The sequence below is a fragment of the Chaetodon trifascialis genome, chromosome 14 (genome assembly GCF_039877785.1).
Source record: "Chaetodon trifascialis isolate fChaTrf1 chromosome 14, fChaTrf1.hap1, whole genome shotgun sequence".
NCBI lineage: Eukaryota > Metazoa > Chordata > Actinopteri > Chaetodontiformes > Chaetodontidae > Chaetodon > Chaetodon trifascialis.
The window spans coordinates 26,064,646-26,091,242 of record NC_092069.1 but is presented as its reverse complement, the minus strand read 5'-3'; the positions used below and the strand labels follow the sequence as shown (position 1 = coordinate 26,091,242).

Genomic DNA, 26,597 nt, shown 5'->3' with positions numbered 1-26,597 from the left:
AGGGCTGTTTTAAACACACACACGAGGTGGCTGTGACAGCCCATAATGAGTCTGTGTGTCATCAGTTTGGAAAGTCTACGTCCACGACTGCCAACAAGCCAACACACTCCGTCCTCCACGCTGTTTACCTGTTGTTCCTGGCCAGCTGGCTGTAGTGCCTCCTGCTGGCGGGCGGGGGGTACTGCAGGCTGCTCAGTTTGACCGCCATCTGCTCCAGGGCGGCTCGCTGGGCTTCGCACTGACTGGAGATCAGCTCAGCCTGGAAGACACAGAGCAGGGCACACAGGCGTCAAACACACGGCACACTGAGGACATTCATGACGGCGAGAGGACGAACCGAGTGACGGACGCTGCGACGGCGCTTGCTGTTGTCTCATAAAACTTAGTGAGATGTGAAGAACAGGGCGGCCTGCAGGGGGCGCCTGAAGCTTATTTCCAAAGAAACTGAACCATTTCAGCTGTTTTACAGAACGTGTGAACCTAAAAGTTGAAGCGCTTTGAACGTTGCTTTGAACGAAAGTTGAAACTGCCCTTCAAACATCATTCATGAAGGTGTGTTACAGCAGATGAGCAGAATCAGGTGTGTGTGTGTGTGTGTGTGTGTGTGTGTGTGTGTGTGTGTGTGTGTCACTGGGATCATGTCCTCTGAGTGTGATTAGCTGTTTATTGCAGATGAATGAGATTCGGCTGTGCCATATTTTGACGGACGTGCCCTTTAAAGCCCCGCGAGCGGCCGATGAGCCACTAGAAACACACTCCACGCTTATCCTGCACCCTCATCTCGACCGGTGCACACACACCCACACACACACACTGATATATCCATATGTACATGTGTATGCATATAAATGTATATCCCACTTCTGATTTCTCCCACACACACGCCTCGAACACAAATTACCCATAAAACCACACACGCACATTTAGCATGAATCGCTTTTCTCTCGCACAAATTACCTCTCACACACACACACACACACGCCTGCACAAATGCTCCCATAAAGTCACAGACGCACACACATCGATCCTGAATTGTTCAACACGCACAAAAATAAACATATACACACATATTCACACATGAAGCAGTCTCACAAATTATCCTTCACACACACACACACACACACACACACACACACACACACACACACACACACACACACACACACACACACAGCTAGTCGCACTCAGTATCCAGACAATCATATAGAGGCACTCAGCGTGCCGCTCAGATGTAATTGCATACAAACTATATGGAGATGAGGCTTCAATTGAACCAATGAAGGCAGAGTGAGAGTGTACAAACAGCGACACACACACACGCGCACACACACACACGCCTGCCTTTTCCTCATTTGGTAACAATCTGAATAAAGTGTCGTCGCGTCGCGTTCGCCGTCCGATCTACTTAGCGGACTCGGCGGAAGGATCTGGAAAGGTCATCCAATCTGTGGAAGGCAGAGCCGCTCAATCAGAGAGCTAATAAACAAACAGGCAACACACAATCACCGGCGCCGTCTGCGTGTGTGTGCGCTCAGGTGTGTGCGACTGAGGGGATGTTTTGTTTGCGTGTGTGCTGCTATTACAGAAATGAAGCTAACTGGAAGCTCTCACAGAAATTTCTCCTCACTTTGTCTAAACGTCTCTTCACTTTCGTCCATTACTGCTCGCCGCTGCTCTCCTGGTGGCGTTTGCGGGCTGCTTACTGGCTGGTTAGTCCGTCAGTGAGTCAGTAAATCAGTCAGGTTGTTCATTAGCTGGTCAGATTGTTCTTTTCTTTGCTAAATTGTTCCTTATAACTGTGACTCTGGGTGCAGAATTACATTTAAAAAACCTCTAATTTAGAGGTAAAAGGAAGTTAAAGCGGGGAGGACGCATTCATCAAAGGCACTCCTGCTTACTGTAAGGAGGGAGTGACCTTTATGAGCCGCCGCCAGGTGATGGGATGATTAATCACATGTGTGCTCACAGAGGGACAGCCAATCACACGGGTGGATTTAACCCTCGCCACCTTGTTCATCCTTTAAGGAAATCATTGCAGTGAAGTTTCTCTCCAGAAGTCTGAAGTGAGTTTAATCTCTCATATTTTTAAGAGACAGGTGGAACTGATGTCTCAGCAGGTGAAGACAATAAAGATTCAGTCTCAAACTACCCTGAACGCTTCAGTCCAAAGTGTCTCCGTCGGTCGCTAAACCCGCTTCGTGATGGACGACGCGTATCGTCTCTGAGGACGCTCGCTTCATCGTGGCCTCTGATATGAAAGCTATGAATTTCTATTTCAGCGTGGACGAGCAGAAAAGTTATTTGTTGACATGAGTTTGAAACAGCGAATGTAAATGTGTCGTCGCTGAGTGAAGAAGACCTCAGTCAGTCAGGACGAAGGTCAGTAACTCAGTTGGCTATTCATTCAGTTCATCGTTTCCCAAGTTTGCAGCAAGCAAGCGAACGCAATCTTATGGTTGTAATTGGCTTTTTCATACCTAACAGCTGACTGAAGCCATAATGAAACATACACGCACGCACGCACGCACGCACGCACGCACGCACGCACGCACGCACGCACGCACGCACGCACGCACGCACACACACACACACACACACACACACACACACACACACAGTGAAGCAATTTCTCCTGCACGCCTTGAGGACACAAAACTGGAACAGTGTCTGTTTAAAACACACACACACACACACACACACACACACACACACACACACACACACACTGATGAGTTGGGCTGCTTCCCAGTCTGAAGGATCTTCAAGGATTTCTGTCAGAAATTATTTCTCTTCAAACTAGACTCATGGCTCCATCTGTTAGTGTGTGTGAGCCTGTGTGTGTGTGTGTGTGTGTGTGTGTGTGTGTGTGTGTATGTACTGCACATTGTCTGACACACACACACACACACACACACACACACACACACACACACACACACACACACACACACACACACACACACAGTGTAATGTGTGTGTAGCCTAAGCTGCCACTGAAACATAACTCAGCACAGAGGCTGAAGACACAGACGTTTGTTAGCATGGTGCTAACTTGTGATGACCAATCAAAACATCACATGGTTCTTATTTTTGATGCATAACTACTGTCACTCCTCAGCCTCAGCGGTGCTTTGTTTATCTGCGTTTGGCACGAAATAGCAAATCTTAGCATGCTAACATGGTCAAGTTCGATGTGTTAGCATTTAGCTCAAAGCACCGCTGTCAGAAACCTGCTGCAGTCAAAGTGAGGCAGAATGCTAACTGGACATCTGTTGTCCAAATACGTCCATAAAATGTGGCCCAAAAACCAGAGCTTCCCGAGCAGAGCGCAGCGTGGGGACGCTCTGAGGACGGACGTCTCCGCAGCCGTCTGCGCGCCGCTAAAGGAAGCGAACGCACAGAAAAACTACAGCAAACATGGCGGCCATTGACAATGTGATCATCTGACTGCTGCTGTCGCGCTGCCTCACACCCAGATCATGACAATAAAACAAGGAAACACAGTGTGTGTGTGTGTGTGTGTGTGTGTGTGTGTGTGTGTGTGTGTGTGTGTGTGTGTGGAAAGGCTGAGTTCAGTGTTTCCAGTCTTGTCTTTAATGCTGCTGACAGACACAAGAATCAATAAGAATCTGACTCATTTGATGAATATGTAGAATTCCCCTGACACACACACACACACACACACACACACACACACACACACACACACACACACACACACACACACACACACACACACACACAGAGAGTTTGTTTTTTCTGTAGATCTGCTTGTGTGCATGTGTGTGTGTGTGTGTGTGTGTGTGTGTTGCACTTCTATGTGCTGAATCAAGTAATTTGGGGGTTTTTGTTTACATGTCAGGGCCAATTTACCCAGCATCCCTAGAAACCCTCACAAGCACATCTCCCTTGAGGTGTGTGTGTGTTTATATGTTGATGTGTGTGTGTGTTCAGTGCATGTTTTCATGTTTAAAAAAAAAAATATGTGTGTGTGTGTGTGTGTGTGTGTGTGTTGGCAAGCGTGCTGCTTGATTTGCTGCTGTGAAAATGTGTCTCGATCCGCTCGGTGTGTACACGTGTCCGAACGACTGAATGTGTGTGTGCGTCTGGTGTGCGTCTGTGTGTGTGTCTCCTGGGGTTTTCCCGGGGCTATAACTGCCAATCAAACAGCAGTGTTAGGACTGAGAGCTGAGCAGCAGCAGCGTGTCGACACACTGCAGCATCTAAAACACACCATCTGTTCTTCAACAGTGTTCAGGAAAAACAACGATCAGCTGATCAGTCGACACAAATCAATCGACTGATCGATCACGTGACAGAGACACACTGCAGGAGCAAACAGGGACGTTCACTCCTCATGTCTCTGCTCCTGTCTGTCACCCGTGGAGCGGCAGCGAGGCGCCTGCAGTGTCGCCTTAACATCAGGAGTCATGTGGCTGACCTCTGACCTATCGATCGCCGCCGAGAGCTTTGTTTCCACATCTGTCACACACGTCGGTCAACGCCACCGTGTCTCACTGCTGGACCTACTGTCCTGAAGTCAACATCCTGCAGTCAACACTCTAACCTCGGGGTACTTCAGCCAATCACAGCAAGCGACGCCATGCCGTTAACTGCCCTACACCAACCTCAGGTTTTGGTGCCACCTTTAAGGGGTGAGAGCAGGTCCCACCTGATCAGGTAACTGGAGGCAGTCATTTTACCAACAGATGATGTTTAAAGGAAGATGCTGACAAAGCGTTTTGTGTCTCATTGTCTCATGTCTTCGTCTCTGTGGTCGTCCATCTTTGTGTCCTCACAGCGTCTGAGGTGTGTTAACGTGTCGCGTTGATGACGTGCAGCACATTTAACGACAAGCTTGTTTTAATCAGCGAGTCATCATAGAAGTTCGTCTTCTGACTCCACATTTGATATTAATTTCTTTAGACATGTGTGTGTGTGTGTGTGTGTGTGCGTGTGTGTCGTAGGTCAATACTGGAGGTGAGATATTCCAATAACAGGGTGTTTTTGTCTTGATAGAGCGGAGCAGTGGGTAATGATATAGGATCAATAATGGATATGAGATGGCTGCATCCAGCTGCCAGCAAAACACACACACACACACACACACACACACACACACACACACACACACACACACACACACACACACACACACACACACAAGCACACACACAAGCACACCTGCGCTTGTCGATACTGTAATACAGTTTGATTTGTGTGAAGCAGTTGAATGAACGCTCCACTTTCATCTTTGAGGGCAGAATAAAAAATTGAGGCATGCAGCGTGCACACACACACAGACACACACAGACACACACACAGATACACACACACACACACACACACACTGTAAAACCACTTCAGTTTATGACAATCAGACCATAACAGATGTGAGCAGCACAGAGGCAGCAGGTTACAAACACAGAATGTGCTGTTCATATGAATGTGAACATTTGCAACAGCGTGTGTGTGTGTGTGTGTGTGTGTGTGTGTGTGTGTGTGTGTGTGTGTGTGTGTGTGTGTGTGTGTGTGTGCGTGCGTGCGTATGTCTGTCTTGTCCGCGGGCTGCTTGTGTTGTCCAGATGTTTCCACTGAAGCTTTCATCTGAAGCTAAAATCAACTAAACAAACCTCCAGCTCACCTCCACTCCTCCTCCTTCTGACCTTTCCTAACCCCCCCTCACCCCCCACCCCCCACCCTCCCCCTCCTCCTCCTCCATCCTCTTGTTCATTTGGTTTCAGAAAGCAAGAATAAAATGAGAGAAACTGCAGAGAAGCAGATTCTGAAGTTGAAGAAATTCTCCTGAAGAGCAGCTGTGCACGCACGCACGCACGCCAGTTTTAACTGTTGTGTGAAGATGCTGATTGGTCCTCCCTGATCCACGCCATCAGCTCCTTCTCAGACTCCCACAATCCCCTGCGCTCCCCTCCATGAGGCCCAGTCTTTCTGTCCGTCTGCGCCGCCGCCTCGCCCTCGTCTCTCAGTCTTTCTTATTAAGATCAGATTTTTTTATGTCGGTTAATTATTTCCTAATTAGTTTGCGTGTTAATTAGAACAGTGGCTAGTGTTAATTAGCTGTATTAATGGGCGCTGCAGTAGCACCTGCCCCCAGCGCCGGGCGGCGCCGCCGCTGCCTGATATCTTCATCTCAAACTCGCTCAGCTTCCTCACTGAGGGCGAGCGAGCGGCGGAAACGTGTCCGACATGACGACAAACTCAAAGCTCCGACACGTCAAATCCGTCTGAACGTTTGTTAAAAAGCTTTTGTTTCCCTCTTTAATATTTAGACATGCTGTCAATCGAAACAATGAGCTGGATGACATCATGATGCAGCGAGGGATCATGGGAGTTGTGGTCTTCATCAACCAACACTGCTGATGAACACCTGAGATGATTTAATGTTTTAACGTTTTAAGTTTAATTCACGTCTGTTCAGTCGCACTCGCCGACTTCCTTCCTCGCGCTGACAGATACTGAAGCTTTTCCATGAGAAAGAATGAATGAATTGATGACGTCCATGAATCAATTTCCAATTTCACTTCCCGTCTTGGAGGCAAATCTGAAAATCATTACAATATGACTACTTTTAAAGGAAGTCAGACAGTTTTAGGTCACATGTTCTGGACTGGATCCAATCATCCAATCACAGGTGCAGCAGCTGCCTGGTGACCACCCGCTCGTCTCCCGCTCCTCATCAGGAACGACTGGCTTCATGTCGCTTCTGGTCCGAAGCCGCTCAGAAACCTCGGCTTGCTCAAAGGCACTTCGGCAGTCACTCTTTCTGCTCCCACGACAGACGATCATCTGCTGACCTTTGTAGTTTGAGTAAGCAGCAGTTTAGCATCTTAAACACACCGTCCCTGACACACACACACACACACACACACACACACACACACACACACACACACACACACACACACAGGTCCCTGACACGTCTCTGTGCAAAATTCGCTGATCTCCCAGCATGCTCTAGTGATGCAGACCAAAAACACTATTAAGAAAAAACGTCAAGCAGCCAAAGAGAGAGAAAATGATGATCACCTAAAAAAATCAATAAGATCTCTCCAGTCTGTTCTCACTCACTCACACACACACACACACACACACACACACACACACACACACACACACACACACACACACACACACACACACACACACACACAACAATAGAGTTTACTAGTTACAGACGCAGCAGCGCGCAGGTGAAAGCGGCTCTGATTGGCTCAGAGATGCTGAATGACAGACAAGGTCAGACTCACTTTATTGTTTTCTATCATGTTTCTATTCATCTGAACACCACACACCCACACACGCACACGCACGTGCACACACATACACACGAGCGCGCACACACATACACACACATATTCAGAGAGGAGGTTGTTCAGTGAATGAAAGTAAAACGAAGAAATAAAATTCTGAAAACATCATTCGAGAAAAAAGGTGAAGTGATCAGTGTACGGAGGAGGATGGAGGGAAGAGAGCAAAGAGGAGGAGACAGAGGAGGAGACAGAGGAGGACACAGAGGAGGAGACAGAGGAGGACACAGAGGAGGAGGAAACATCTGAAGTCTCCAGCAATGTGTTCAGTCATTTATTTAGTGTTTATCTTCCTCTCTGTCAATTCATCTGAGTTTATCTAAAGACTGCAGAAAAGGTGCAGCAGGCTGGATGACTTCCTTTTCAAATCGCACGCACGCACGCACGCACGCACGCACGCACGCACGCACGCACGCACGCGCACACACACACACACACACACACACACACACACACACACACACACACACACACACACACTCACACACACACTCACACACTCAGCTCCAGTGTTTCATTAACATTGTTCCAGTGATAAATAACTTGAACCTGCACCTGCACACCTGTGTGTGTGTGTGTGTGTGTGTGTGTGTGTGTGTGTGTGTGTGTGTGTGTGTGTGTGTGTGTGTGTGTGTGTGTGTGTGTGCGTGTGAGTGTGAGTGTCTGAAGGAGTGAGCATCTTTAGAAAGTGGGGACATTTTTTGGTCGTGGTGAGATTTTGGGAAAGATAAAACATTTGTGGGAAGCTTCGATATTTTATGGAAGTGAGGACATTTAAGAGACGTGAAGACGTGTCTTCTTGGTATTTTAGGACGCCCTGTCCATTCTTTACTTCTTTAAAGATCTGTTGAAGATTCAAAGTTAGCTTCAGGGTTGGGGGTGGAGGTGTGTGAGTTCCCTCCCCGAAACAAACGAAAGAGTAGAAAATGAAAAGATGAAACACTGAGCAGACTGTCTGTCAGCAGAATCCACGCAGAGAAACATCCTTTCTGTTGTTTCCTCCTCCATCATCCTCTGTCCATCCCTCCGTCAGGTGGAGTGACCTTGTATTTCATTTACTGATAATTACATGGATTTATTCCACAGAGAGGCTTTAATTAGAATGCTAGAAATATTGATTGCCTCTATCATCTCCCTCTCTCCTCCACTCATCCCCCGCGCCTCCTTTCTTCCTCCATCCATCCATCCCTCCATCAGCCTCCAAACTGTTTGAGTATCAGACAGAAGCAGAGACGAGGAGGTGCCGAGGAACAAAGGAGGAGAAGGAGGAGGAAAAGTTCGTTCTGCTCCGACACAAAACGTCAGCGATGATTTTAATAAAAAAATCTGGTTTATTTTAATATTCAAATTTGTTTAACTATATTTTTTGAGAGTAAAATGTTTTAAACAAGTGACACAAACAAAGCTAAAGAGGAAATTCTAAATCACTTTAATCAAATCGTTCGTATTTCCAGTGAATATTTCATCATTCAGCTGCTTCAGCAGCTCTGAAGGATTTAAAGTCAGGAAATCCACCTGAAGCAAGGTGAGTCACCTGGAAACTGGAGGAAGTTTCAGCTGTTTGTTGACAGTTTAGTCGCATGTTGAAAGCTAGCTTAGCTGCTAACAGGTTAGATGCTAACAGGTTAGCTGCTAACACGACAGCTGCATCGATAAACATCTTTCACGCAGCTTAAAGTGGCAAACGCAGAAAGTTGCAGCTCGATGGACTTTAGCCTCTTTTAGCTTCAGGTTCAGCAGCTGCAGTCGTTTCCATCGAAGCAGCGCTGATCAACGTCTGGTCACGACCCGCAGACGGCCGCCGGACGCAGCTCGAGAGGGACCAAAGAGGAGCTAAAAGCGCAGTGAAGCTTCATTTTAGAAACTGCAGACTGGAATATGCTGATGGTTAATTAGCAAGCTGATTATTAATTAGACGCAGACGAATGGGAATCATGTGGTCTCGTGTACGGGGCAGAGAGGAGAAAGAAAACAGCGAGAGGGAGAATTAAACGAATGTTCAGCTGAGCTAACAGCCGCTGACTTTATTTTCTGCTGGCCGAAGCAGAAAGACGCCGCTCACTTTTTTGATGTTTGATTAATTATTTTGGTGCCAATCCATTCCTGCTTCCCTCCATATTTAATTAAAATATCATTTTAAAACATAATTAAGTTTTTAATCCGACTGCGAGTGAGTCTCCAGCAAAGCAAAGAAGACTCCTCTCGCTCTCTTTTATTTCCTCTGTCTCACTATCGGCAAATTGGAAGCTGCCTGCGGGCTCCTCCACGCACACACACGTGCACGCACACACACGTGCGCACACACACTCACTCAGGTATGCAGCTACGAGCTACTAAAAAGGTAAAAAGTGTTGTGCTTCATTCTGTAGTATATCCTTACTGACATGGACTGGACTGGATTTGTGCGTATGTGTGTGTGTGTGTGTGCATATGCATGTCTGTGCATGTGTGTGTGTGTGTGTCTATAAACACCCAGCATGCGGCCCGGCGGCTGCTGATGGTCGAGCTAATTATGCATGAAATCAAATATGATTTAAAAAACAACTTCACAAGAAATTCTTTCTGTGGTAAAACACACACACACACACACACACACACACACACACACACACACACACACACACACACACACACACACACACACACACACACACACACACACACACACACACACACACACAGCAGGAGAGAGGCAGATGATGCTGATGATTGTGTGTGTTTGTGTGTGTAGAAGCAGAAGATGAGCTCAATGATCATGTGACCTTGTTTTAATAAGAGCAGTCAAAGCTTCTATTTTTCTTTCTTTCTTTCTCCTAAAAGACACAAACGGCAGGAACAAAGACGCGACAGAAAAACGAGGCTCTGAATCTGTAGTTTTACTCAGTTTATTTTTCTGTTTGGTCGTTTCACTCTTTGTTTCACTGGGTTTTCTTTGACTTGTCTTGTGTGAAGCATCTTTACTTTTGAACTTTATAAATAAAGATTATTCAAACACAGCTCTGATGCTGCTGTGTGCTTTTACTCCTCTGCAGGTCAGAAAGAAATATCTGATTTTCATAAAATGAGATGAACTGTTACAGACTGAACACAGGAAAGTCACGTCCACCTCAGCAACATTAAGTGATTATTGATTATCAGTGATACAATAACCTGATATAAACTGCATCGCAGACTTTCTGCATCGGAGTAATTCTACTTTTGATACTCGAGTACTTTCTGCTCGTCGTAACTACTTTGTCCAGCAGGCTGAAAACAACACCCAGCACACCTGACAGGTGTGGTCAGAGGTGTGTTTGCTGCACATGTAACCACGCCCAGCTGTGATTTCACAGGCTCCTGCAGCACACCTGCACATCACTGCAGCCAGGTGAGGAGTGAGGAGGCTCTCGGGAGGAGCTGAGATGCTCCCTGCATAGCTGATGACATTCGATTCCTCCGGCTCAAAGCTAAAGTGTCGCCGCCTCGTCAAAGGTGACACTTGTGATTTCTCTGGAAAAAAAAAAAAGCGACCTCACGCCTGGCTGAGTTCACGTCATTAAAAATGCAGCGGGCTCCTCCAGAATCAAATTATAGTCAGCCCTTTCTAAGGCCTCTCATATCCATCACGGCGCTCTCCAAAACAAGCAAATTAGACGTGGCGTTTATTTACGTGGCGGGTGGCGGAGGGGAAATAAGATTTTGGGGGGTACATTACAGATAATTAAGGTCCATTCTGCATAATTATCAGCTATTAGATGCAATTTGACAGCGAGCGTCTGAGACTGAAATTAACATGTGACGTGACCGACAGAGGAGAGCCTGTATATATAAATATATTTATATCTATATACTGGGAGACTGGGAGTCAGCACAGGGCGTTTTATTTTGAAAATACCAGGTTCTCTACACTGTTCCTGTGCCTCACTTCCTGTCTGGCTCCAGCTGCTCTGTCCTTCGTCTGTTGTTCTTACAGACTCTCAGTCTGATCTTAATTAGGTCACTCAAGTTCAAATATTCCCCACATTCACACAAACGTTCAAATGTCACAGAAAAAGTCTCCACATCCACCTCCTTACACTCCTCCTCCTCCACCACCTCCTCTTCCTCCTCCTCCTCCTCCTCCTCCTGCCAGGGTGTTCTCGCTCTGTTCAAGGACACCATTCCAGTTATTTTCAATATCAAAGATGGAGCATAAATCAAAACTAACATGTGACAGAGCGGCTACTCAACCTCCAGTGACTGATACCAGGAGAGAGGAGGAGGAAGAGGAGGTGGGGATGAAGGAAAGGATGGAGGCAGACAGACGGAAATCTCAATTTTATAAACTAATGTTTGGGGAATTTTCTCAGAACAGGTGAAAGTGCAGCAAAACGAGTGAATGATGAAATCAAACTGTTTCAGGAAGCTTCAAAAAAGACTGAATGAAAACAGACGGACAAGATCAACGAACCAGATCAAGAAAAACGATGTTCAATTCTGGAAAATTCCTCAAACATCTGTTTTGGAAACTAAATTACTTTCACTTGTTTTTAAAAAAAAGAGACTTTCAGGACTCAATAATGAGACAAAAACACCTGATAATGTTCTTCTGGAGGGAGGAAGATGAAGACAGGTGAGGTACGAAAGACGGAAAAGAAGGAAAGAAAGAGAAAGTGGAGGACAAGAAGAAGACTGGAAACAGAGAAAGGACGCAGAAATAAGACATAAAGAATCCCGGCTTCAGTCTTTCTGACAGAAAAGCTTTACGGCTGTTGGCATCTGCCACCATGTGCCGCCATCGCCCCCGAGGGTCTTCTTCTCTGGATTATTATGGCTGCCACCGTCACGACGCCACACAGCAGCTCCGCCGGGAATAAGATAAATAAAACAAACAGACCGTTAGCTCGCCGCTCAGCCGGGAACACATTCCCATCTTTTTACAGCCTCGTTAGTCTGGATGGAAACCCAGTCCGACCAGTAAGAGCGCTCGGCTGGAAGGAGCAGCTGCTGTAACGACACCCAGGGGGGCGTTCGTCAGCGAGACGGCCGTCCTGAGACAGAACGACCTCGAGGGTGGTCGAGATCATCTTCAGACGTCAGAGCCGTTCGGCCTTCATCAGCAAAAAGAAAACAAATTCATCCATTTCAGGAGGAGGTTCAGGAGGAGGAGGCGCTAATCCTCCACTCAGGTGCCTTTCAACCACTGCAGAAGAAGAAGCTGCAGTGAGGTGAGCTGTTGTTCGAAAGGTACACGTGTTTGTTTGAGGTACCGACAGGAGGAAGGTTCCATCCTCCTCCTCCTCATCCACACTGATCTCATGTTCTCGTCTCGTCATGTGTCCATGTGGACTCTCAGGTCCACCACGGCTCCAGACAACCAGTCAAAGCCCTCGTGTGTGTAAACAAGCCCCATCAGCTCAGACATCACCAGCCGATCCAGAGAGCAGAGAGCGATTACTGATCCTGGACGGGCCGAGCGCTTCAGAGCCGTCTGCTCTGAGTCAGCCGGCAGGAGAGTCCACCAAGGGCACCGTTTGATATTTAATATTTAATACGTTCACCTAATCACGCTCAGACCTGCCGAGAGAGAGTGTGTGTGTGTGTGTGTGTGTGTGTGTGTGTGTGTGTGTGTGTGTGTGTGTGTGCGTAAAACAGTGTGTGTTGTCTCTCTGTCAGTCTGCGTTTTTGGTTTATCTGCAGGTCATTTAACGATTTTAAATACAAGTGATTTATCATAATATTTCCAAGACAAACTTCTATTATTCCTCACCTTCATCTCTGTAACACACACGCACACACACGCGCACACACACACACACACACACACACACACACACACACACACACACACACACACACACACACACACACACACACACACACACACACACACACACACACACACACACACACACTCTCTCTCTTTCAGTTCCTCTCTCTGCAGCAGCATCATCTAACTCCTCGGTCAAAGCGGAATAATTGTCAATGAATATTTAACAAGGTTTCAGATGGAGGGATAGACATCATCCTCTCACACACACACACACACACACACACACACACACACACACAGACAGACACACACACACACACACACACACACACACACACACGCACACACAGCTCTGTGATCCAGGCAGAGGTTAGCGATACGCCGTGGTCAGCGATGCGTACAGCAGCCAGTGGATTAGCGGAGGGGAGATGATGAAGTGCAGAATAAATACTAAATAAACACCCTCTGCTTTCGCTCCACATACAGTAACGCCGCTCAGCGCTGGCGGCCATTTCTCATCGTCCATTTTGTGTCCTCCTCGACCCACCCTACGCTGGACTGGACTCGTTTTACTGGAGGAGGTCATGAAATTGTAATTAAGCACCGGCGGCACTTGTAATTTTTAATCCGGTGTTGATCTGCCGGAGTGTGAAAGTTTAAAATATTCAGAGCGGTCTGGTGGGCAGAGTCTGAGCGCAGAGCGGGTCCAACCTCCACATCGGCAGCGACGAGTCCTGCTGAAGTGCCCTTGAGCAACAGAGCGAAGGTGAGCAGCAGAGAGGAGGTGGGAAGCAGCAGCCGTGAAAGCGTGAAATGTCCATGAACGCACCGGAAAGACTGACGCTGAAAGCTGATCAGCGGGTTCATCCGGAAGGTGTCGGACGTGACGTCAGCGTGTTAGCGAGCAGCCGCCTGTTAGCACAAACAACGTGAGCCGCTACCGCAAACAGGAAACGTGCCCTAAAAACACAACTTGCAGCTAAACGAGGCTAAAAAGCTTCAGAGCTGAAGAGAAATCTCACACCATCAGCTGATTCTCCCTCAATAAAAATCCACTGATGTTCCTGTTTATGCCAAATGTTTAGCAGCTAGCTTTTTAGCATTTGCCACCTAGCTGTCAGAAAACAGCTCCATCTTTTAAATGGCTCATTTTCATAACACATAGTACAGTTTTACTCTCATTTCGGTCGATAAAAATGAAATTTTAGTCTGACTTTCATCAAGCGTTTGATTTGATTTCATGTCTGAAAACACGTCGATATTTGATCAGTACTTTTTAAAATGTGTTTAACTTAATTAAAATGTAATATTTCTGATATTTATGACACAGACGTTTGTTCTGATGCTTTTTGTGTTCATGTTTTTTAGGAAAACTGATAAATTCAGTAACAGATTTCTTTTTTTAGGACAAATAAAAGAAAAACAGAATCCGATATCTAGATTATGACATCACAGTATCGACCTCGTTTATCGGTCAGACTTTAACAGACAGAGGACTTCATCAGCAAACACCTTCCTCAGTGTTCACCCCCTCTTTCTCCCCCCTCCCCCCCTCATTGTAATCAGCAGCCCTTACAGCCAATCTGCTGCCCATAAAACTGTCTGCAGCCTGATGATGTACAGCTCACAGAATTACCTTATCTGCCTCTGATTTACTGTGCCTCACAGGTAGAGAGACAAAAACAGCCTCCACACCTCCGCCACATCCATCTCTCCATCCCCCCATCCATCCCACGCTTCCCCCCTCACTCCTCAGCCTTGCTTTTATCACTCTTCCATCAAATCCTCCTGCCTTTCTCTCCTCTTTTCTTCTTATATCTTGTATTATCTTTTCCTCCACGCCTCCTTCGCTCCTCCTCCTTCACTATTAAACTTCGTTCTGTCCATCTCTCCTCGCTCCTTCCTCTTGTTGTTTTCATCCTTTAAAGCCTCTCTCCATCTTTTCATCTGGCTCTAATCCACCTTGTTCGATCTTTGCTTCATCCTTCTTAGACCTCCACCTGCTTCCATCCATCTCAGCCCACACATCATCCCTCCATCCTTCTCTTCCTGTTTACTCTCTTAACTTCCCTCTATCCCTCTTCCAACTCATTTCCTCTAAACTTTTAGCTTTTCCATCCCTCTGTCATCTCTTCTCCTCCACCTCCTCTTGTTTTTCTTCTGTCCTTCTCTCCTTCCTCCATCCTGCCATCTTTTGTCCTGAGACTCACCTTCTTCATCTTTCTTATCTCTAATTCTCTCATGTTTTCTCTTCCTCTGCTCCACCTTTACTTCCTGTACTTCCTCTTACTTTTGCTCTTTCTTCCTCCATTTATCCCTGTTGCCTTTATACCTATCCTCCCTCACTCCTCTCTCCTCTCCCTCCCTCCATCCATCCATTATCCTCTCCATGACTTTCCTTCTTCTCCTCACCAAATGTCCCTTCCTCTCCTTCCTCCACTCTCATCTTCCTCAGTAAAAGTGAAAGAAGAGGAAGAACAAGTACAATAAGTTGTTTTCAGTCATGACTAACAGGAATAACACGCATAAACACTGTCTCTAAAACAGAATCAGATGGTGTGACACACACACACACATGCACAAACACAAACAAACGCACGCACGCACACACACACAAGCTCGCGCACGCACGCACGCACGCACACACACACACACACACACACACACACACACACACACACACACACAATACTCTACTCTATCCATTATTTTTTTTAGCCCAAAAAAATCAACACAAGAAAAAACCAGAAGACAAAGAATCAAAGTCGGATAACAAGAGAAGCCACATTCTCCCTCTCTCTCTCTCTCACACACTCTCACACACACACACACACACACACACACACACACACACACACACACACACACACACACACACACACACACACACACACACACAGAGCATCTGATGCTCTGGTAGTAATTACAGCCTACAGTGGTCCTTTTTTATCTTTTTTATTTAAGAACAAGATGGAGAATCTTTGATCAGAAAGAGTGTGTGTGTGTGTGTGTGTGTGTGTGTGCGTGTGTGTGTGTGTGTGTGTGCTCGGTAAGTGTGTGTGCCTTGATGTACGAATACAAATGAGAGAAATGATATCAAAATGTGGTTTTGATTGTGTGGCTTTGAGAACAGAGAGGGGGAGGGGGATGTAATTAAGTCAGCAGGAGGACAGCGTGTGTGTGTGTGTGTGTGTGTGTGTGTGTGTGTGTGTCCACATGAGTGTTTGTTTTTATGTGTTTATTCGTTTTGTCCTGGTTTATTCATTTGTATTCATGTGTAAGTCCAGATGTCTGTGGACGTGTGTGCATGCTGACCGTGTGTGTGTGTGTGTGTGTGTGTGTGTGTGTGTGTGTGTGTGTGTGTGTGTGTGTGTGTGTGTGTGCGCGCGCATGCTGTCCACATGTGTGTGTTCTCTGTCAGGGCAGAATTCCTCCACCAGCCTCCTTAATGAAAAAATAAAGCTGACAGAAAGAATAAGAGAGCAGGAAGAATCATTACAGACTGAATCAACACAGCAGATTTCTGTGCTCTTATTTTGAAAAAACATCCTCTTTCTCCTCTTGACTCGGTTTTGTTTGTTTGTTTGTTTGTTTGTAATTTCTCAGGATTTCTCATCACGCTTTAGTTCAGGAAATGAAGCGTTTTGTCAGAGCTGTGCGTAAACGGTCACGTCTCACGACGCGGACAGCAGGTGTCCTGGTTTCCTGTTTCTGCAGGTCACACACAGGAAGTACATTCACTTCACGAGTCAAATAGTGAAGTGAAAAGAGGAGAAGGTTAAAGAACGGAGGGCTGTGTTTGTTAATGGTTTGGATGAAGATAATGAAATCAAATTAAGGAAGTCTGAAGGAGAAAGGATCTAAACAATAACAACGTTTGTATAAACACCAATAACAAAGATAATAAGAAAAAGAGGAGATGCAGGCTGGAACCCAGCGGGGCTGTTCTTCACTGTTTGACAGAAAATAAAGCTCAGATCATTTTAATAGTTTGATTCCTCGCAGATGTTCCTGGAAACGTCTGAGCAGCAGCTGTTCACTCTGAAATCGAGCGTTTCTCAACAACTGAACTTCATCGTTTTCTGAGTGACGTGCTGAACGGCGCCGCCTCACGTGAAGACGTTTGACTCCACACACACAGGAACATCGTCAGAGTGTGACGACCTCTGACCTCTGCATCACACGCTCCATGTGAACCTGAAGCTCATTCCTCTGCTGCTGTCACGCCTTCATTTCCTGAATTATGAAACGTTGTGAGGAGTCGGCGATGGAACCGCACACACACGCGCACACAAACACACACGTCAGCGCTGACAGGAAGCTGGAGGAGAAACATCTGCAGTTTGTGCAGCAGTCAGTCAAAGCTGAAGGAAGCAAACTCATTTCTCGCCTCTCGAGGCGTCGGCTCGTTATCCGACCGCTCTGCCGCCGCCACTTTCCTGCAACTTTCATCAAACTCAACTATTTCCTCTAATAATCAGCACCGCCACATCCATGTTTAACAAGGTAATGTGACACAAACCCTCCGTGGCTTCAAAAAAAAAAAAAGAAAAGAAAAGACAAATATTCACTTTCACCATCCGCATAATTAAATATTTGAAAAATATCAGGAATGGAAAATTAAAACAGAAAAAGCCCGCCGCCGCCGCCACCACTATCAATTTATTCCCTCTCTCAGAGTGCATTAGAAACGTCAGATTGCCGTTGGCAAAGACACAGAAAGAGCTCTGTGTTTTTTTAAACTCACTTTATAAATTACATTTTGGAGTGCTTTGGCATGCGGCTGCCACGGAGAGCAGACAGCGTTAATTATTTCTTATTGGGATCGGCGGCGATTATTTGCATATTTCATTTAGCTGTTCTAGATGTTGCAGGTGGGAGGGAGGAGAGCAGGGCGTGCGAGACACTTTTCACTTTGTGTCTCAACAACTTTTGCATGAAGAGAAAAAAAAGAGACGATGGATTCACTGACCGCGTGTTCACAGGAGCGCTCATTTAGGCTGATTTCAGTCATTTTCATGAGCCGCGGCAGATTATCGGTGATAATTAACAACATCAGCTTTCAATATCGCGCGGCCCGTGATGCAAAAAGGTCAGAAAACAGTTTTAAGAACCTGAACGTGCTCGGCTTTGTCTGCTAAAACATCAATTAAAACGTCATTTATACTCAACCGGCTTCACGAGAGGCTCAACGTGAGGACGGCAGCGACAGGAAGTCAAAGTTTTTAAGAGCTTAATGGAAAAAGTGACGCGTCGTTCACACAAAGCACGTTCAGGACGAGCGCACGGTCACCTGGAGAGGAACTAGAACCAGAGTCGACTGAAACCAGCAGAGTCCACAAAACTGATCAGTGATCTGTCAGAAGAATTAAATCATTGTCCGTTGAAGAAAGTGAACTTAAAGATATTTGACTCTTAAACAAACTCCTCACATCTCCACTGTTTAATATTTGTCCTCCATCACCGACTTAATTCAATCCAAATACAATTTTAACACTGTAGTTAAAAACCTAAAATTAAACCTCGTAAACTGTTGGAGTTATGACACGTTCACTGACTCTGGATCAGTCACGACGTCATCAGACAGAAGGTTCATGTTTAGACAACAGGTTTTATTTTGTGTCCTTTTTATCGTCTGTTTCTTCTTCTTCTATGTCTCCTTTTTATTCCTGCTGTCTGTCTGTCTGTCTGTCTGTCTGTCTGTCTGTCTGTCTGTCTGTCTGTCTGTCTGTCTGTCTGTGGTCAATAAAGTTTTACTTTATCTTAAACCACAGATCACATGTACTAACGGACATTATTAATTCACTGCTTCATCGTGTGAAATGAGACTAAAGACTGAAGTTGAACTGATAAAAATCTTCTCTTTTCCTCTTTTATATTTCTCTGATTCTTTCATTTTGGTCAAATATCTGAAATAAGTCAATGTTTATTTTGTGGATCATCTTTTCGGTTTTATTTCTTGTGAGATTATTTCAGTTTGCTCGTCAGAGAATCAGACTTGGATGTTTGAAACGTCGGCGGCTGAAGAGCCAAATTAAACAAATTAAAGCAGAATTTAGTGAGAAGTTCCTTGTTTCAGTCTTTTGTCCTGCTGTCATCAGGATGACGTGACGGCACCTTTGCGTTCCTCTTTATGTTCTTCTCTTCGATGTAAACTGTCTCTCCTTCCTTTAAAAGCTTTTTATTGCAGTTTTATCTTGTTAAAAATGCATTGAATCCTTTTCGCATGCACCAAACTGCTGAGCGCTGACAGGAACATGAACTTTGACCTCACGTGTGGATCACATGTTCGCTAACAGTCGGTGCTTCGGGCTGAATTATAGCTTCAGAAAACAATTCACAACATCTGGATTTGTTCTTCCTCATAACGACGCAGCCTGAGATTGTTCCTCCTTTAACTTACTGTCCTCTCGTGGGGACATTTATCAGAGTTCAGGATGTTAAATATCTTGAAATATTCTGCATATATTCCTGCAAACTTTGCTCTCTTGGTGTATTTCAGAGCTAACCTGCAGAGAGAAACTTGCTCCTGCTGCGTAACGTGAAAAGCCTCCAGCTGCAAACAGCCAGTTTATCACTTTCAAATGACCTGGAAATGCAGCTTTGCAGATCTTAAACCAGGGATTAACACCAACACTGGGATTTTTTAAACAAATTATCTTGATAGAGTGTTACTGTGCGCTTAAACTAACTCCCCAAACTTCCCAACTTTAATCTTAATTTATGTAAAGTGCTGTGTGGTGGAGCTCCGGGAGCGGGACGAGCCGTCTGATTGGCTCTATCAGGTATCAGGCAGGAGTCCAACACTCAGTAATTTGATTTAAAAAGCTCGTAATAACCTGAGGTCAATATTTAAATCACTCAGAGGGGGAGACGAGCCGCTCTGCATGTTCAGGATGCTTCAATCTCCACGCTCAGAGTCGACCGGCCGGATCTCTATCACTCCTCTCCTCCTCCTCCTCTTCCTCTGCTCCCTGTGCTCCTCTTTTCTTCTCCTCACCTCCCTCCCTTTCCTCATCTTATCCTCCTCTCCCTCCGACTTTGTCTAAATCTCTGTGCTGTCGCTCCTTTCCAGAAAAATCATTCTCAGCGGTTAAAAACAAATATATATAAATATCTAAGAGTCATTCTGAGGTTTGAAAGTACAAAATATCTAAATTCATTTTAATTAAACGTTGTGTCCTTTGTTTGTACGCATGAGAAGAAAAAAAAAAAAAATGTAAGAAACGAAATGAAAAAGACGAATTGTGTTGTGTTAAAAGTCTCCTTCGTGGTGAGTTCAATGATGCTCCGAGATTCCAAGACCGCAGAGCAAAAATCTGAAATCTTGTGATGAAATGATCATAAATTAATCAGCTGACTTAAAATCAATATCAAACAATTCAGATTCGTTAATTCATGGTCATTAAATGTGATTTAATTCATCAAAAGTCGTTTTTAAGCCTTAAAGGCTTCGATCAGTTGCTTTTTTCTGTTTTATGTGACTGTAAACTGAATAAAACGAGACGCTTGAAGTCGTCAAGTCGTTTTCTGACACTTTAGGGACTGAACAGCTGATTTAAATAAATATTTGAGACATGAATTTATCATCTTCATTGTCGTCATCATCATCATCATCAGCTCTTATGAAATCCATAAAACAAGCAATGAAGCACAGATTTTACACAAAGAATAAACTAAATTCTGTCCTGTTCTTTGAATGAAGACGATCATTTGGGGATTTTATGTCTGAAATTTCAAATTTGCAACCTCCTCCTCCTCCAGTCTGACCCCCACCTGTCCTCCCTCTTTCTTTGGATTCCTCCTCTCTTCACCTCGTTCCATTCGTCCCTTCCTGCCTCCTCTCCCGCCCCTCCCCCATCATCTCTGGTCTCCCCCTCCTCCCCCCTCACTCCTTCTCTGTGTGGTCTGTGGGGTGAAATAGAGGCCTGAGGCCAACAAGCTGTCTCCACCAGCTACACTGATAAGACACACACACACACGCACACGCACACGCACACACACACACACAGTCAGAGTCACCATACAAGTGCCAACATTCACAATCACAAATGTACGAGTGCCACACACACACACACACACACACACACACACACACACACACACACACACACACACACACACACACACACTTAACGTTATTTAACTCCGCTCAGACTGTGTGAAGTGCCACCTGGGAGGTCACTTTTTACCTGAAAATTTCTCTCTCTATAACAAAAATACACACACACACACACACACACGCACACACACACACACATGCACACACACACACACACACACACACACACACACACACACACACAAAAAAATGATGTTTGTGCTCAGAATGCGTCCAGAAACACAGAAAAACTCTGCACGTGTTCTTTGCGTGTCAAAAATTTTTATGTATTTGTGCTTAAGTGCGATTGTGTGTGTGTCTGTGTGTGCGTGTGTGTGTCTGTGTGTGCGTGTGTGTGCGCGTGTGTGCTCAGGGCTGTTTGGTTCAGCTCTCTAACAGGATTTGTGTCCCCCGTGTCCAAAGGAACATGGTCTAATCTCGACCTATCACCTCCCTTCCACCTCACCCTGCATGGCACACCTCCTCGCCCTCCCCCGCCCTCCCCCCTCCCTGGGGGACACTGGTGCGTTCTGAACCTCCAAACTGGAGAAAAGAAAACGATATGTATGAAATCCACACTGCACTGCCTTCATATTGTACCTGTGCCGTCGCTGTGGTTCAGGTACAGGAAACAAGCACCTGAAGTACGTAAAGATTTAGATTTAGACAAGATGAAAATGGAATTTAAAAAGTTATTTATGTGGATCTTCTCCTCCTCTTTAAAGATTCAGATGTTTTGTCTTCTCATGTTATTTTGTGCATTTATTATTTTATTTTGAAGGATCACCGATGACGGAGAGCAACAGGAAACGTCTGACATGAAACCAAAAGGCTGTATAATAATAAAAATACTGATAATAACTGGATTTGGAAAGCACCTTTCACACATTATATGATTTTGATGGCTGTACGTTTATCTTGTCATTGAACACTGAACCAACATCGATGGAGTTTGTTTTCTTTTTGTTTTTTTAACCTTGCTAAAAAACAGAAAAACAATAATTGATCAGAGATATTTTCATCTCTTATTTAACGTTTTTTTCCTCGCTGGTGATTTTTGTCATGACTTTTCTTCTGTGTGTGAGACGTGACGCGACATCAGTGCAGCCATGAGGTGATTAAAAAACAACCGTGAACACCTGTAACACCAGAGAGATTCAGATTCAGGAGCTGTCACTGAACACATCCATTCACCTTTTCTGTGTGTGTGTGTGTGTGTGTGTTGCCAGACTCAGTCCAATCCCCTGTAATGTGACAGACAAATCCCACTAAGCTGTTAAATATTACACTGCTTTCACACTCGTATTAAACACCTTCTACCTCTCTCGCGCTCCCTCTCTCTGTGTACCCCACCAAAACACACACACACGCAGAAACACACACTCAACCTTTACCTTCATCTTCAATATGCAAGAAACACTACAGATGTCACTTGAAAATCTTCACACATGCACAACAAATCTTTAAAATGCAGCGATACACTGCAGAAGACACACACTATTCTCATTCCACACACACACACACACACACACACACACACACACACACACACACACACACACACACAACCCTCTCAGTGCGTCTGCACACACCTTGAGGTGTGTGTGTGTGGGTATTGTGCGTGTGTGTCCTAATCCCCGGCGCTGGCCGTCTTGTCGGAGCGTTATATTTGCTGGTATCAGTGTATCTTCTCCTCGCCGCCTAATCCCACCACCCCGACTCTGATATTTCCTGACATTTACATGAATCGCCCCCCCCCCAGACGGACGGACACACAGACAGAGAGAAGGAGGGAGGAGGGGGAGGCTGGAAGATGGAGGGAGAGATGGAGGACGCATAGAAAGATAGAAGATGAGAGAAGAATGTAAAGGTCTGCGGGGGTTTAAACTGAAAGGAGAGAGTGGAGGAGGGATGGATGAGGGAGGGAAGGGAGGAAGGACAAGTGATGAGGAAGAGAGGGAAGCATGAGAAGTGTTTAAGAAGACATTAAGGACACATGAGAAGCTAGACTTACTGCCTGGCTGCTGTTGCCTCTGACTTATAGAATAAAATAATGTAATTTAATGAAGGGAAGGAGTTCATAAGTGACATTATTTGGTGAGATGGAAGTTCACCGATCACCTGAAGCTCCACACCAGCAGGACCAACGAGTGTGCCGGGTCGGATGATAAAATCACTGCTTCTGTGAATGGAGTCTGGTGTCTTTGGTGAGAGCGATGAAACGTTTGTCTGGTTAAACAAAAAGAACTTTATTCTGAAACAGGAAGCTTCATCTGTGCAGAGATCCTCCCAGAGTGTCACACACTTCAAAATCTGAGCGATTTTTTTAATCCTGTGAGACATTTGTGTGAAATTTTGTCCAAATTAGCGTCTGAACTGTTGAGTTACAGCTATAAACTTGCTTTTGTGTGGTCATGCTGACCTTTGACCTTTAACCACCAAATTCTCATCAGTTCATCCTCGAGACCAAGTGGACGTTTGTTCCCAATATGAAGACATTCCCTGAAGACGTTCACGAGATTCATGAGAAAGAGACGACCAGACGGATAACCAGGAAAAATGGAGGCAAATAAAAAGAGAGATGAGGAGGAGGAGGAGGAGGGCTGGAGGGACAGAAAAGTGATGAAACATGTCGGAGGAATAGAAGGAGGGATGATGACAGACAACTAGGTGGACGAAGGAGGAGGAGAAAGAGGAAAGGGGAGGTATGATGGATGGATGGACAGACAGACAAACAGATAAGACATGGAGAACAGAAACACTGATGAAAAAGGAAGGATGGATGGAGAGACAAATCAAGGACAAGAGGTGGGAAAGGAGGAAGGACGGGACAAGCAGATGAGCGCAGGGACAGAAGGAAGGACAGAGCGAACGAGGGATAGACGAAGGCAGAGAGGGAAGGACAGATGGACAGCTGCCAGTCCAAGAAAGACAAAAGAAGGAGGGATGAAGATCAAATAAGACAGAAAAGTTGGACACCTTGTCAGCAACATATGTTAAAACCAATAACAACAAGCTCTTATGAGCGCCAAGAGACACGCACGCACGCACGCACGCACGCACGCACGCACGCACGCACACGCACACACACACACAACTCATTGGAGACTCGTTAAGGCCTGGCCTAAATTAATGACCTCACACCACACCTGTTATCATATCGGCAAATAATTAATAGCGGAGGAGAAATGAAAGACGTTCCGGAAAGAACGAATTTAATCATCAATGAGCAAAAGATCGAAGCTGAAAATCAATTTCAAGATGGCCGACAAACCTCAACAGAAGGTCCATCTAGAGTTTCTGATGCAGAATCTATTGGCTGAAGAAGACCAAGAGATGCAGGTGAAAGCTCCAGAAAATGCTCTGCTGTCCAGTAACTCCAGATTCTCACAGACAAAGTTTGACATATTTAAGTCTCTGCGGTCATAATGTCCAATGAAAACAACTCCAGAGTCAGATGTGAACATATTGCGCCTCTGGAGGCCGTTTTCACTGCCTCTCTCCTCTCCTGAAGGGTTTGTTTTGACCAAACCAGCGCTGGTGATGACCTCTGGACAGTGAAAAGACGAACTAAGAAGGCTTTTGTGGGTTTTATTTTGCTTCTGTCCCATTTGAACGAAGTTTGTTTTCAGAGGGTAAAATTACTGTTTTTGTGAATGGAGTCTGGTGGCTTTGGTGAGAGCGATGCAACATCTGTTTCTGCTTTAACAAAAAGGTCTATCTCTGCAGGGATCCATCCCATAATGCTGTCAGACATTTATTATAACAATCTGAGTCTGTCAGTGGCAAAAACAAACACTTAATGGACGATTAAACTGCAGTGCTGTTAGCAACGTATTCAACACTAAACTCATTACAAAAAACGTCTCCGTTAGTCACTCGGACACAAAAACATGAGAACACAGGGTCCATCATCAGAGCATATTTGACCAGAATTCCTCCTGTTTGTCCGGGACATGAAAGTCTTCCAGGACATGAACTGGAAACTCTGCACACGGCCTGTAACTTCAACCTTTGATGTAGGGCTGGGCGACATGGCTGAAAACTCTATCATGATATAAGTGTTTTATATCGGTCGATATCGATAATTATTGATATTTTTTATGACCTATTCAAAATAAGGACCGGGAGAAAAATACATTCAATTTAAACATTTTTATTTTAAATTGAACCTTCCCCTGATTATAATCCCTCAGCTATCAAGGCAGAAAGGAAATGAAATGTCAACACAACCATGGAAAACACTCAAATAATAAATGTAAAAAAAGTGTAAAAATGTAAACAGAGAAACCTGAGAACTTTTTTTCTGCAGGTTTAGTGCAGAAAGTTCACAACTGATTCACCTTCTGCTGAATAAAATGTTTTCAGATATGTGCAGTGTTTTAGAAACAAAGCAGAAACTGAGGTGGACTTGACATCAGTAACAAACAAACAAACATGACAGACAGCACAGTAACACTGACTGAACTATAAAACCAGCCTCGACATATGAACAACTTCAGTCACTCTTCTTACTCTAAACATACATGAACTGTTCAATTAGATTTTTATTATAAGAGCTGTTTGTAAGCTGGCTTCTCCTCAGAGCTCAGTGAAGCGTGTCTTTAGCTCTATGATATGCCGCTGCCTCCGTTACGTCTTCGTGCCTTTTAGATGATTTGTCATCAGGCACTGAAGCAGATACCTCTGCATGGCGGTCAGCTGCTTGTCGGTGGTGCTGTGGTTGGCGGACGTTGGCGAATACGGCTGCACTCCAAAGAGTGAGCGCGGCTAAGCTGGTTCAATAAGTTTGTGGTGTTAGCGGTCTTGGTGGGGACGAAAGTCTTGCATAAGTTACAGACCACATTGGTCTGACTACAGTCCGACTTATAGAATCCAAAATACTGGCGAGCTGACTTTCCCTGTTTTATCGACGATTTCTTCGCTCGCTGCAGCGCTCACTTTCTGTTTCTCATCTCACTCCTCGCGGACCAACAAACACGAAACAACGCGATGGTGCAATCGAACTTGATAATGTTACATGATTGGCACGTTAGCGTGTCTCATCACTGATCAGTGATTACTCCCTACGTTGCTCGGTTACCTGAGAGCGAGTGCCTTTGTTCATGCAACCAACCTCACTTCAAAACTTCAGGTTTCTTCCGACGAAGAAAAAAAAATTATCGAATGCTTTATCGAATGCATTTTATATTGATATTGATGACATGTCTATCGCGAGACATATCGCTATCTATCTGAAATTTCCCCACTGTGGGACTAATAAAGGTATATCTTAATCTTAATCTTATCGTTTTATCAGCCCAGCCCTACTTTGATGTGTACATTTCTATCATACAGGAAGGCCATGAGACTAACCACTGATCAATACGCCATGATATGAAAGATGTGGTTTATCTTTTAATCTCAAGGTTTCATCCTCAAAAGCGCTTCCTACACT

General features: G+C 45.1%; 1 protein-coding gene across 5 annotated transcripts in view; it reads right to left on the bottom strand.

Moving 5' to 3' along the window:
• Positions 1-26,597, bottom strand: part of akap6 (A kinase (PRKA) anchor protein 6) — a 165,760-nt gene that overhangs the window by 76,245 nt on the left and 62,918 nt on the right. For all 5 annotated transcript variants that reach the window (XM_070978774.1, XM_070978777.1, XM_070978778.1 and 2 more), the window contains exon 14: positions 129-259. In XM_070978774.1, coding sequence (XP_070834875.1) covers positions 129-259 — 131 coding nt within the window. The remainder of the gene's footprint in view (positions 1-128; positions 260-26,597) is intronic.